Source organism: Oryctolagus cuniculus, chromosome 18 (genome assembly GCF_051225735.1).
Source record: "Oryctolagus cuniculus isolate XC-2025 breed Fujian yellow rabbit chromosome 18, ASM5122573v1, whole genome shotgun sequence".
Classification (NCBI taxonomy): Eukaryota; Metazoa; Chordata; class Mammalia; order Lagomorpha; family Leporidae; genus Oryctolagus; species Oryctolagus cuniculus.
In genome coordinates, this window is record NC_142884.1 from 23,641,950 (window position 1) to 23,654,476 (window position 12,527).

Sequence of the window (12,527 nt, forward strand, 5' to 3'; positions counted from 1 at the left end):
TATGTTGGGAGTCACCTGTGAGAAGTGCTCCATGCTTGAATGCCGGGTTACTCTGAAAGACCCTCCACTGGAAAGCCCTCGTGTTTTAGTTCCAGTGTAGGGTAGAACTGCAACGTAGGAGTCTTTTTAGGTTCTGCGTTTAACGGGCAAGCGGAGGCCACAGTTCTGTGTGTCTGGAATTTCTGCCGCTGCTGCTCTCCAGGGTTCAGGTGTTGGAGATGAGCCAGAAAGAAGACACTTGTGTCCTGAACAGCGTCCTGGTGAGGTTCGTCGACGAAGGCAGAACTGGACTCGTCCCCAGAGAGCAGCTGTGGCGCCTCCCGGAGCAGTTCTGCACGCTGCCGCCGCAGGCTGTGGAGTTCGTGGTTTGTAGAGTGAAGCCAGCAGATAACGAAGTGGAGTGGAATCCGAAGGTGAGCGGCCTCGGCTGCTGAGACCTCTTTAGCCCAGAGTACACACAACGGAGGCCCCGTGGATTTGGGTGTTGATGCTGGCGATGGGCGTGCCTGGAGACGCCCAGCGACTCACGTGACGGCCGGGGGACAAGGAAGGAGAGGTGGTGGCCAGAGATGCTTCTGAAGGGGGTGGTGTTTCCTTTGGGCCCTGTGGGTTGCTGGGATGTCACCTACTAGAATGGGTGGGGCACTGCCAGCCAAGAAGTCTCCCCATGCCAGGACATGGAGCACAGAAGAGTGGCCCTGCGTGGCCCCGTGTGTCCGTCCACGGTGGGGTGGAGAGAGGCTAGGCACAGCCCCGCTCAGCACCTGAGCAGCCAGGTGCTCTCGTAACGATGCCCCTGACGCTCGGTGTGGGCCGGGATCAGGGAGTCCGGTCTCAGACTACCAGTCGGTTGCCTGAGTCGGCTGCACCACCAGCCTGGGTTTGGCTGTGGTTGACCGTTTCCTTACAGGGTGGGTGCGTGCTTTGAGCCACTCTTAAACAGTACAGACTTAGGTGCGGTTGCCAACCACGTTGAAAGTGGGAAAGTATCAGAGAGCAGATGACAGACTTGACGACTGATTAAGGAGTGAGCCCCCACCCCAGCCCCACGGCTGGGGGGGCAGACAGTGTAATCACTCTCCTAGACGGTGGCCCAGTGCTTAGTAAAGTTTACTCCTTGCTGTCCAGAAGTCTCCTGCTCACGGCTCAGCTTTTCTAAAGGGCATGTCTTCTAGGAACAGCTGGGCGGCAGTCTTCGCGGCTCGGGCCGTGTCCCAGCTGACTTTAGTCCCTGGACTCCTCATTCCACTCTTACACCCACAAAGGGAAGGTTACATTCTGCATTCTGATTAATGGGATCTGGAGTAAGCCATTAGAATTGGCGAAATAAAAAGCTTGCGTTGTAAGTAAGGTTAAACGCTGCCTGGGAAATACGCGAGGGAGTGTTTCCACAGCGCAGGAGGAATACACAGCCCCAGCGCTTGAGCTCAGTGACGTCAGTGTTTATCAGACAGCAGTCTTCTCCCTTGCTTCTAATAAGCATTTACCGAGTGTGCACCGGGAGCCACGTGCCATGCGGGTCCGGGGGAGGCAGCCGTCAGCGAGGGGTCATGGTTCTCGTCCCCAGAACAGCAGGCGTGGGCAGCCTTGTGCAGACGTGGGGAGAGTTCCCTCTGGGTGTTTGTGCAGTCCATTCACAGAGCTCACGAGGGATGAGACTAGCACGGATGGGCCAGCTCCCTCCTGTTCTGCTTCATAGAAGTGACATACGCAGGACAGGTGAGCCCCGACTCGAGAGGAGCACGCACACAGGAGACCTGGGTCCTCGGCCGTGGTCACCGCCTGTGGTGGCCTCTGGAGCAGACACTGCCTTCCCTGCCCTTCCTTCCCCCTCGCTGAGCTCTCACAGACACATTGACAGCTGGTAGAAGGCATGGGGCGGGGGGCACACACAAGACTGGTCGTCCAAGGGCACGGGCCTTGTCTGTTCTCGGGGCCACGGGCAGCCTCCTGCACTCGTGTGACTCTGTTCTTGTGAACCTCTGCTGTCTGCCTCACGGAAAGGAGGCTGATGGCCTTGTGAGCCCAGAGGTTGTCAGGCTCCAGTGACGCGTTTGCAAAGTGTGCAGTACACACAGAACACGGTGCTCAACCTCGGGTAAACAACGTCACGTGCTTTTTTTTTTTTTTTTTTTTTTTTCAGGTTACTAGGTACATTCATAATAAAATTGTTGGAAAGCTGCATGATGCAAAAGTGATGCTGGCCCTGGGAAATACAGTTTGGGTTGACCCAATGGTAAGTACGCCGCTTTCTTATAAAGAAGATTCTCAGCGGACCCCTACAATTACCCACTAGTCCCACCTGCTGCTTGAATAACGGAGGTGCTTCTTGTGCTCTGTGGGTCAGGAGTTTCGCTGGAGGTTTGGTTCCTGGGTAGGGCGTATTCGATGTGACCCAGCGTGCACCTGTGTTTATGTGTGGTGCCCATACACTCAGACACAGCTGAGCGGAGCTGGATGAAACCGTCCTCGCTGATGTCACTTTCTCTAATATTTGCAGTCTCATCTTTCCAAGTGTGGATCATGAACCATTCAGCTGATGGCACAGGGCACTGTCCACATGCTGTGAGGCCCTGGTCAGTGAAGGGGGGGGGGCTGTTGCTGGTCTTCCCTGGCTTGCAAATGGCCCTGGGGGCCTGAGTTGTGCCAAGGAGTCTGGTCCTGGGGCCTACAGAGGTGGGTTTACCGTGTGTTACTTCCCGCGTGTTCAGGCAGCAGATCCTGTGTTGAGAATCTCCTGTGCACTGGGACCCATACTGGATGCTTGGGTTCCTCCCTGAGCAAAGCCCATGGGGCCTCCTGCCCTGCCCAGCTGGGGTGGGGGTGGGAGTGGCAGACAAGGAGCCAGGCCTCCCAGGGCCTCTTTGCCCTTCTGCTGCTGCTGGTGCCGTCCCGGGTCTGCATGCTCCCCAGGAGCTCCAGTTTTCAATGTAAAGTTTCAACCTGTAAGACCCAAGTCTTAATTAGGATGATTATTTCTAAGTTTGAAAGGAATTCTGATTCTGTTTCTAGAAACTGTTTAGCTGACAGTTACTTTTATAAGATTTGGAGAATTTTAACACATTAGAAGGGGAGTTTGGGCATAAGAATTAAGGGCTCACTTGGGAAGGTGCCCAGCGCCCCTCATCCCCCACAGGAGGGGCACACGGGCATGAGACTTGCAGATTTTCATATTTTGCTTAATTCTCTGTAAGCTGAAATGGATTCGAATGTGCTGATTGCAGAAGAGACATTGGGGGAAGCAATCCAGACACGGGAGTGCTGTGGTGTGGGTCCTTTCTGGACACAGGGGGACTCGGGGCCTTAGTGGCCTGCTTGTAAACAGAGGCAGAATCAGGAAAACAGTTTCCTGCCTGGCTGGGGACTTTACTCCGGGACTGGGTCTCGGGCCGATCCCACACCTGACCGTATTTCAGGCGGGCCTGGGCTTTGGAAGAGTCTCGGCTGCCCTGGCTATGCCCCAGTCCACACTGTGCGCAGGGAGCCCTTGCCCCTGTGGAAGCGGCCGGAGCGCACCAGCGCTGCAGGGACAGGCCGAGAGGCCCGGGGAGAGTTCCTGACTCCGTTAGGATTCAAAGTGTGACTCTGCAGATGTTCTGTTTTCTCTCGATTCAAGGTGCATGTTACAAAACTTTCAAATTTGAAAACATCTGTCATTGATTATAATGTTCGAGCTGAAATTTTGTCAATGGGAATGGGCGTTGATAATTCAGCACATGTGGAACGACTGAAAAAATTATACGAAGAAGCTAAAATGCCAGCTTTTGAAGAACATCTAACCCAGACCCCGTAAGTTGATTTCTGTGTCCTTTGTTGGAGCTGTTTTGTAGAAATACAACTCGCAGCGTTGAGGGCTTTTGTTATGAAAGGAGTAATTTGCATCCGCGTGTTCCCATCAAACTTTCCTAATTACCGAGGTCTGAGCAGTCTTGTCCCATTGGTTCCCCGCACTCACACTCTTGCTTTTGGAGGGGGTTGATGACATCACCGTGTCCCCTACAGAAAGGAATTTTGTTACCTTTTCTGATTGTTGAGAAGTAGTGCTGTGCACGCACACCCGGCTGCCGTGTGATGGGCTTCTGAGCGCAGCCAAGGGAGCCAGCCCGGGACCAAGGGGACAGCGTGGCTCGGGGCCGCGCCCCTCCCCCAGGAGCCCGTCTCTTGATGCGAAAAGGCAGAGGTGGTTATCCTGAACGTTGCCCTTGGAGCAGGTCATGCAGCGTGTTTGCCTTGTGCCTCCGCATCGGTTGTGATCCTGGCTCTCCTGTGCGCGCGGCAGTGTGGGGCTCAGCTCCCGTGTGGGGACACCGTCACTGCTGTGCCCACTGTGCTTTCGAGAGTCCCTGGGCTACCAAGGAGCGGTTAGCATTCTGCTGCGTGTCTTTGGGTGCACTTCCTGGTCCATTTTTCATAGATTAGAATTGGCGCTGCAGCCCACCAGCTGTTACAGGGGCTGTGCAGTTTATGTCCCCGTATGGAGTGTTTCGAGACTGAGAAAGTACTCTGCAGCCCCCAGAGGGAAGGCGGACGACGGACACGGCCCGTGTCTGCCAGAGGATTTGGGGCAGGAGCTCCTGCTGGTCGGGACACCCCAGGGGGGAGGGCCCGCTCACAGCCCCCAGCTGATGTGTGAGCAGTTGCTCACCCTGCTTGGGGAAATGCAGAGTGAAGCCCCAGTGAGCAGTGCTGCCATGGACCCAGCAGAAGGGTGAAATGAGGGGAAGAAAACACGAAGTGCTGGGGATCTAGAACAACAGGGCTTTCCACATTTGACTAGACTGCTGGTCTCCCATCTCAGAAAATTAACAGTAATGTCTGAAAGTACGTGGTTTTTTAAATTGTGGGAAGGATACGCAGAATGGGAAATGTGCCATTTTGGCTGTTTCTAAGGGTGTCCTGGGGTGGCATTTGTACACGCGCAGTTGTGTGTGCCCGTCACCACCATCCCTCCCCAGAGCTCCGCCATCTTCCCAAGCAGAGACTGCCTGTTGGCAGGGAGCCCTCCCCCCTCCCCTCTGCTCGTCTCTGTAGACCCCTGTAGCTTGATCTTTGTGTCTGGCTCAGGGCCCGCTGCAAGGCTGAGACAGTTCCTCTGTAGGTGGTGCGACGGCCTGTTTACCTGTTCAGCGGCAGGTGAATCGTGCTGATGTGAACACGGGTCTGTCGGAGTCCTTGCTTTCGCTTCTGTGGGCATGTGCTCAGAAAGGGAATCGCAGGGTCGTCTGGTCACCCTGTGTTAGTTCCCGGAGGAAGGCCTGCTGCACGTTCCTGCAAGCACGCGTGCAGTTTCTCCACACCCTCACCCGGGATCAGCCCAGGCGGAACGAGGGTCCTCTCCGGGTGCTTCGCGCGTGCATCTTGCCTCTGTGCGTGCGACTTGGAGTTCCCCTGAACAGCCACTGGTGAGCGCCCGCGTTGCCCAGAGCCTCAGCCGGCCTCTCCTCTAGCCCATGCAGCATGTCCATCTGTCCTGGGTGCCAGCCAAGGAAGCGCTTGCCACAGCGGCTGGAAGCTGTGCCGCGTGCAGCCCACACCAAACGAGCACAGAGAAATTGGCCACTGGCTTGGTGATGGGGTCATTGGTGACCCTGGGAGAGTTCTAAACGGCTGCTGAAAGTAGAGGAATTTTAAGAGAATGGGGCAAAGATTAAGTACTACATTCTGAAGTTTTTTGTTTTGTACCTTAACAAAACTGGGTACCATGGGATTAGGATACAAGTTAGTTTCTGTACATTTTCAGGAAACCAGAAAAGCGCATCCACACTAATTCACTCTAGCTAGTTATAAGGACAGTGAAACCGGGGCAGGGGCTGGCGCGTGGGACACGTGCACACCATACTGCAATGCCTGGTTTGCGTCCCAGCCCTGCTCCCAGTTCCAGCTGCCTGCTAACGCGCACCCTGGGCGGCAGCAGGGATGTCTCAAGTGCTTAGTTCCTGCCACCCGTGGGAGACCTAGATGGAGTTCTGGGGTCCTGGTTTCAGCTTGACTCAGTCCCAGCTGTTGCAGGCATTTGGAGAGAACCAGCAGATGGGAGCTCTCTTTCTCTGTTTCTCCCTCTCTCTTTCTCTCATATTTAAAAAAAAAAAAAGAAAAAGGAACAAATAATAAGTGAAACAAGGGCAGCCCTTCAGGTTTAGCAGGTCCCGTGTGTGTGTGGTTTAAGTAGAAAGACGTTGTCTTAATCTGATTTCTCTTGCGTCATCATGTATTCTCTTCCCCCTTCCCAGTACGGTATTTACTCTGCTGTATTTTCAACGTCCAAGGTCCACCTGCCTAAGCACCAGTGCCATACCTGACCACTGAGACTTATCAGAACATAGAGAGAGGTCTGCCTCTTCCTTTAAAAATTTTTAAATTGTGTGTGTGTGTGTTTTTTGTGTGTATGTGAGGATTCATTTATTTATCTGAAAGGCAGAGTTGGAGAGAGAGCAAGAGTGAGAGCGGGAGAGGAGGGAGAGAGATCTTCATCTGCTGGTTCACTCCCCAAATGGCTGCAACAGCCAGGGCTGGGCCAGGCCAAAGCCAGGAGCTTCATTAGGGTCTCTCATGTGTGGGCCATCTTCTGCTTTCCTAGGTGTGTTAGCAGGGAACTGGATCATAGGTGGAGCAGCCAGGACCCAAACCAGCACCCTTGTGGGATACTGGCACTACAAGTGGTGGTTTAACCCACTACACCATGGTGCTGGCCCCAGTCTGTGTAGATCTTTTGGTTGAGTACATACCCAGGCACTCCGTATGGATTGTGGGTATCTCAAGTGGCATCCTAGTCACTGTGCTGTTTACTTATTATTGCAAAGAGTATGTTAGAAGCAGACCAGAACTGCTAACAGGTGGTCTCGGAAGATTGCCCGAGACTGGGCCAAGAGCGGAAGGGAACGTGGCCTCTCCTTTCTGCCCTTTTATCCTGTTGGAAGTGGGTGGTTGTGTGGATGCCCTTCTCACCGTTCAGTGACTGTGGAAGGAAAAGTCTCGTGTGTGGGCCAGCCCTGCCCTGGTCACGTGAGAGGGAGCTCTGAGGCGTCTGTGGTGAGCGACGCCTGGCGTCCTCTTCCCGTAGAGCCGGGGTGCCCGAGCGTCCCCCGAAGTCCCCGGGGCTAACCTGTGCCTCTCCCGCCCAGGACCGCGCCTTCGCCAGAGGATGCTGCCAGTCTGCACTCCCAGCAGGGGGCCGGTGGCGCAGAAGGCGGCGCGGACGCGGAGACAAGCGCAGAAGACCCAAAGCCAGGTGAGTGCTCGGTCCCAGGATGGCCGACTTCTGGTCTCGGCTGTGTCGGAAGGCGACGCCCTTCCACCTCGGGGGAGTCCAGAGCCGCCGCAGACTGCCGTGCCCTTTCCTGCGCTCGCCAGCTCAGCTCTCGGGTTTGTTTGCGCCGGCTCCCTTTGGTTACTTGAGGTAGGACAGGGATTCAGGGGGTTCGCAGTGTTGCGTGAACAGCTCATCCGTGTTTATGTGTAGTCATGTCCGCTAGCCACGCGCCATCAGCTGCTACTTTGGGAACGTGCCCGGTGACCCCTGCTCTGTCACCGCCAGTGCTGCCGACTCGGGGTGCGCAGTGTGCACTGTGGCTCCGTTCGGGACAGCGTGACTCTGAAGTTGGTGTCTGGCACAGCACGGCGCATGGTGGGAGGTCTGTTTTAAACTCAGCTGTGTTCTGCAGTCACCTGCACCCCGGCTTCGCGCTTCTCCACGGGGCTGCTGTGATGAGGGCTGATGGGCCCATCGTTGTTCCAGTTGGGACAGCAGCCCCGCACCTCGTCGATGGAGACTCAGGAAATACGGTGTTCGGCACCTGCTCCTGTGCGCTGACTGCGTGGAAGTCACCTCCCGTGGGGTCCTGCTGGGTTAGGACAGCACTGAAGGAACTTAGACACTTAGTGTGTCCTGTGGCCGGCAGTTGTAGTGCAGGTTCTCATCAAAAGAGGAACGTGAAGTTCCTGGTGGTTTAGTTTTAGTATTTGTCAGAGCCTGTTCTATTTTGACAACATGTTAATCTTATGAAATGATGTATATTTTAATTTTTCAGGATTATCACCGTCCCTCAGTATCTGTAGGGGACTGGTTCTAGGCCTCCACGTGGATGCCAGAACCAGATATTCAAGTCCCCTGTAGAAAATGGTATCCTGTTTGCATAGAGCCTACACACTTCCAAGTACTCTATTTTTATTATTTTTATTGGTTTATTTACTTGAGAGAGTTCCCGTATACTGGTTCGCTCCTCAGATGCCCATAGTTGCCAGGGCCCAGGCCTGGAGCTGAGAACACAGTGCGTATCAGCCACGTGGGCAGCAGGAACCCAGTTACTTGAACTGTCACTGCTGCCTTCCAGGGCCTGCAACAGCAGGGAGCCAGACACTGAACCCACGCACTCCAGTATCCTGAGCAGTAGGCCAAGCGCCCACGCCTTCCTGGGCAATTTAAGTACTGATACAGTGTAAATGCCATGTAAATAGCCCTACTGTGTTGTTTAGGGGATAATGACAGGGAAACAAACCTATACATGCTTATAGACTCAGTTGATTTTTTAAAAATATTTCAATCTGGCCAGCACCGCGGCTCACTAGGCTAATCCTCCACCTAGCGGCGCCAGCACACCAAGTTCTAGTCCCAGTCGTGGCGCCGGATTCTGTCCCGGTTGCCCCTCTTCCAGGCCAGCTCTCTGCTGTGGCCAGGGAGTGCAGTGGAGGATGGCCCAAGTGCTTGGGCCCTGCACCCCATGGGAGACCAGGAGAAGCACCTGGCTCCTGCCATCAGATCAGCACAGTGTGCCAGCCGTGGCGGCCATTGGAGGTGAACCAACGGCAAAAGGATGACCTTTCTCTCTGTCTCTCTCTCTCACTGTCCGCTCTGCCTATCAAAAGAAAGAATATTTCAATCTGTGGTTGGTTTAATCTGCAGACGTACAGCCCACAAATACAGAGCACCAACTCTGTTTTCAGCTGGATGCTCGGGTCACTGTCGCAGTCACACTCTTTAGTGACTAATTCCTCATCTAAAGGTTGTATCGGTGCAAATGCATATGTTCGTTACAGAGGTGCATATAAACAACCTGTAAAAATCTGACTTTGATTTCCCACAGAAACGTTGTCTGCAAACACTGGAGACGCCCCCATCAGCAAGCCCCCACAGCCACACGTGAAAAGGTACAGTGGTCAGCGCTCGGAGGCCCGCCTCTCCTAACACTGGATAAACAATGCGCGCTAAAGGCCTCCTCTTTCCTCCTAGCTTCCATCCACAAATAAAATGGTTCCAGAAAGACGATGTTGTCATCTTGAAGATACAAGTAAGGAATGTCAAGGATTACAGATGTAAATACTTCCGAGACAGGGTCATTTTCAGGTAGGTTGATATGCGCCGTGTGCTGGGCCACAGGACTGGCCGTGGCACCGGAAAGGCTGACTGGGTTCTCTCTCCTAGCGCCTGGGTGAGAGACAAGTTCTACAGAGCTGATTTGGAGCTGCAGGGCAGCATCAGAAAAGACAGCTGCAGGTGCGTCATCAGAAACGACGAGCCCGTGATTACTCTGGCGAAAGAGAGAAGGGGGCCGTGGCGCGGCCTGCTCAGACACAGGGTGAGTGCCGGTGACGGAGGCTGGCGGCCGTGGCTCCGAGGGTGACTCTGTGTTCACTTACGGCAGCTGTTCTGTTGGACAGAATCCGAATGTGGCTTTTGATTTTGACCACTGGGAAGAGTGTGAAGAGGACAGCCACTTCTCCAAGGGTAGGACCTGGGCACCCACTCCCTGGAGGGGCTGGGGCCCTGCGTGCCGGCGTGGACATATCCCTCAGCTGACTTTAGGGATCCCACCTTTATGGAAATGGGCCGTTAATAAAGCCAGCCTTCAGAGGTCAGTGTTCTCTTTATGGGTGTCCTGGTGCTGAGTGTTCCAGTCTGGGGACTTGCTGACCTTTGGTTAAAAACATAACCTTCTTACAACACTTTTACAGATTCTCTTCCCTAGAATCACTTACTTACAAGCAGACCTCCTCGTTTCTTGCCTAAAATAATGAAAATATAAAATTATCCGCAAGGTGGAGCTAGAGGCAAAGGCACATCTTTGGGTGGGGGACAGATTCGCTCCTTACCACGCACTCAGCATGTTTCTGATGATGCCTCACTCTTGCAGCTGTGACTTCTAAGAGGCTGCCCTGCAAAGTGGCAGAGGTGGTCGGACCCAGCAGCAGCGCTTCGGAGGCTGACGGGAGTGAGAGTGAGTGAGACTGAAGTCCCGCCGGCAGCCCGAGACTTGGAACAACCATGGCTGTGGCCGTGTGTTGGAAGTTAAGAAAACAAGTGATGCTACCCAAACCGTCTTTCACCTCAAGGAGGAATTATTGCCAGGGGTCATCTTATGCTTCAGGATTGGTAATGGTGACAGATTTCCTGGTCAATTAAAAACAGGCTGGTAAGACCAGCATTGTGGCGCAGCAGGTTGGGCCTCCGCCTGCGACACTGACGTCCCATATGAATGCTGGTTCCAATCCTGGCTGTTCTACTTCTAATCCAGCTCCCTGCTAATGCTCCTGGGAAGGCAGCAAAGTACCGTGGGTACTTGGGCCCCTGCCACCCACGTGGGATGGAGTCCTGGGCTCTTGGTTTCCATCTGGCCCATCCCTGGCTGTTGTGGCCATTTGTGGAATGAACCAGCAGATGGAAGATACTCTCTCCTCTCTCTTTCTCTCTCTCTTTCCCTCTCTTTCTGCCCCAGGGCTGTCACTCTGCCTTTCAAATAAATTTTAAACCGTGGTTGCTATGAGAAGGTTGTCAGGAGGGTGGGAGCAGAGGAGCAGCGCGCTGGCCCTCCTGGCCTGGCTGTGCTGCCTGGCACAGCCGTCGCCTCAGCTCGTCCTGACGCACTCAGCTCTGAGTGGCAGCGCAGACCCTGCCACTCGGTGAGGAACGTGCAGGCCCGAGTCGGCCACTCGCTGCTCTCCCCTGCTGTGCTGAACAGCCTCGGACCTGCCCGTCGCCCTCTGCAGCGGCCTCGCGGGGGTCGCCATAGCTGCCTCCGAGCACTACCGATACCCACCCCGGCTCCTCCGAGTGGGTCTGCCTCGGAGCCGGGGTGAGTGCCGGGGGCCGCACAGTGCCTGCTGGCAGGCCCAGCGCCCTCTGGAGAGGCGGCTGCTGCTTCCGAGTGACCTGCGCTCCCAGGTTCTTTTGTGGCAGAAACTTTCAAGGACCTGCATGGTGCCCAGAGGGGACTCAGAACACCTGCCGTGATGACGGCCTCGTCCTGGGGGAAGGCTGCAGCACACCGAGGTCTGGGAAGAATTGTGGGCCGCCCCTCTGCTGCGGGCTTCTCTGCTCATGGGGAAGGTTTAAGGTGAGCTGTTGGGAACCGTGAGGCCCCCTGGACTTCCTCGGCAGCAGCTGAGTGGGAAACGCGTTGGCCCATCGCAGCTGCACGGAGATCTTGGTTCTTTACGTCCCGGAGCGCAGACGCCTGAGCGCACGTGGTCCGGTGAGCGGCCTTGGGTCATACTCTGGCCCTCAGTTTCCTTATCTGTAAAGCGAGGCCCTGCCCACCTCGGGGAGCCTGTGCAGAGCCAGAGCCGGCGCGTGCTCTGCGTGGGGGCTCTGGGGGCAGTGCCTTGCTGCTGCGCCTCTCACGGGGACTGCAGGTGGCAGGAGGCAGACCGGTCAGGAAGGGAGGGGTGGTTTCCTTGTTCTCGGCCGGTGGGACAGGCTCTGAGGACGCAGAGGCTGCGGTGTCTTGGCTGGTGAAGCTGTTGACTCCGCGGGGTGCCTCCTGTCTCAGCTGCTGCAGGCGGGGTCGTGGTGGACAGAGGCCCCGCGCCGTGTCCTGTGCTCACCATGGCACAGGCTTGGGTTGGGTCGGCAAGGGTTTTTTTTTGCTGTCTGTGTCCCAGCCAAGCGGTGGGGGCCCTGCCGTCCGAGAAGAGACTGCAGGCCAGCTCCCCCGTGCGGCTCAGTCGGCCGCGTGAAAGCCCTGGGCAGGCAGCGGCTGGGTTTAAACCTGTTTCTTTGTTCAGATGTTCAGCTTTTCCTGATGTCTGTGAGCACGTGGTCACCGCCTTCCTGTACCGCTGTAGCGTCTGTACTGATTTCATGCGTTGAGTGATTTCTCAGGCGCAAGGGGAAAGCACCTTTGTCGTGGCTTCTGAGGTTGTGCGCAGTCATGGGTTGGGGGCGTCTGTTGTGTTAGCAATAAAGCTTCTGTGTTCTGACCGAAACGTGTCCCACGTGTTTCCTCCCGCGTGCCCCTGCAACATCAGATCCCACTCGCGGCCCCTTCTGCCTGGCCCAGGAGGCCAGAGAGGGCTGCTGGGGGTTCGGGGGCACGGACCTGCGAGCGCGAGGGCGGCTCTGCGCCGGGGCTGCCTCCTGCAGCCTGACGTGGCCCGGCCGGGCCCTTTGCTGGCTCAAGACAGAGGCGGCGGCGTCTGAGCAGCGAGGAGAGCAGGCGGTAAAGCACGGGCCCGCCTGCCCGCCTGCCCGCCCGCCTGCCTGCCTGCAACGCCCCGTCAGCGGAAGCGGAAGCCCCGAGGCCTGCAGAGGCACA

The 12,527-nt window shown here is 55.8% G+C and overlaps 1 protein-coding gene across 2 annotated transcripts in view; it reads left to right on the forward strand.

Moving 5' to 3' along the window:
* Nucleotides 1-12,198, forward strand: part of TDRD12 (tudor domain containing 12) — a 105,503-nt gene extending 93,305 nt beyond the window's left edge. For both annotated transcript variants that reach the window (XM_089319565.1, XM_089319566.1), the window contains 9 exons: nt 203-413; nt 2,144-2,236; nt 3,617-3,789; nt 7,122-7,228; nt 9,081-9,144; nt 9,227-9,340; nt 9,419-9,572; nt 9,655-9,721; nt 10,128-12,198. In XM_089319565.1, the coding sequence (XP_089175691.1) occupies nt 203-413; nt 2,144-2,236; nt 3,617-3,789; nt 7,122-7,228; nt 9,081-9,144; nt 9,227-9,340; nt 9,419-9,572; nt 9,655-9,721; nt 10,128-10,219 (1,075 nt within the window). In that variant the 3' untranslated portion in view covers nt 10,220-12,198. The remainder of the gene's footprint in view (nt 1-202; nt 414-2,143; nt 2,237-3,616; nt 3,790-7,121; nt 7,229-9,080; nt 9,145-9,226; nt 9,341-9,418; nt 9,573-9,654; nt 9,722-10,127) is intronic.
* The last annotated feature ends 329 nt before the right edge of the window (nt 12,199-12,527 follow it).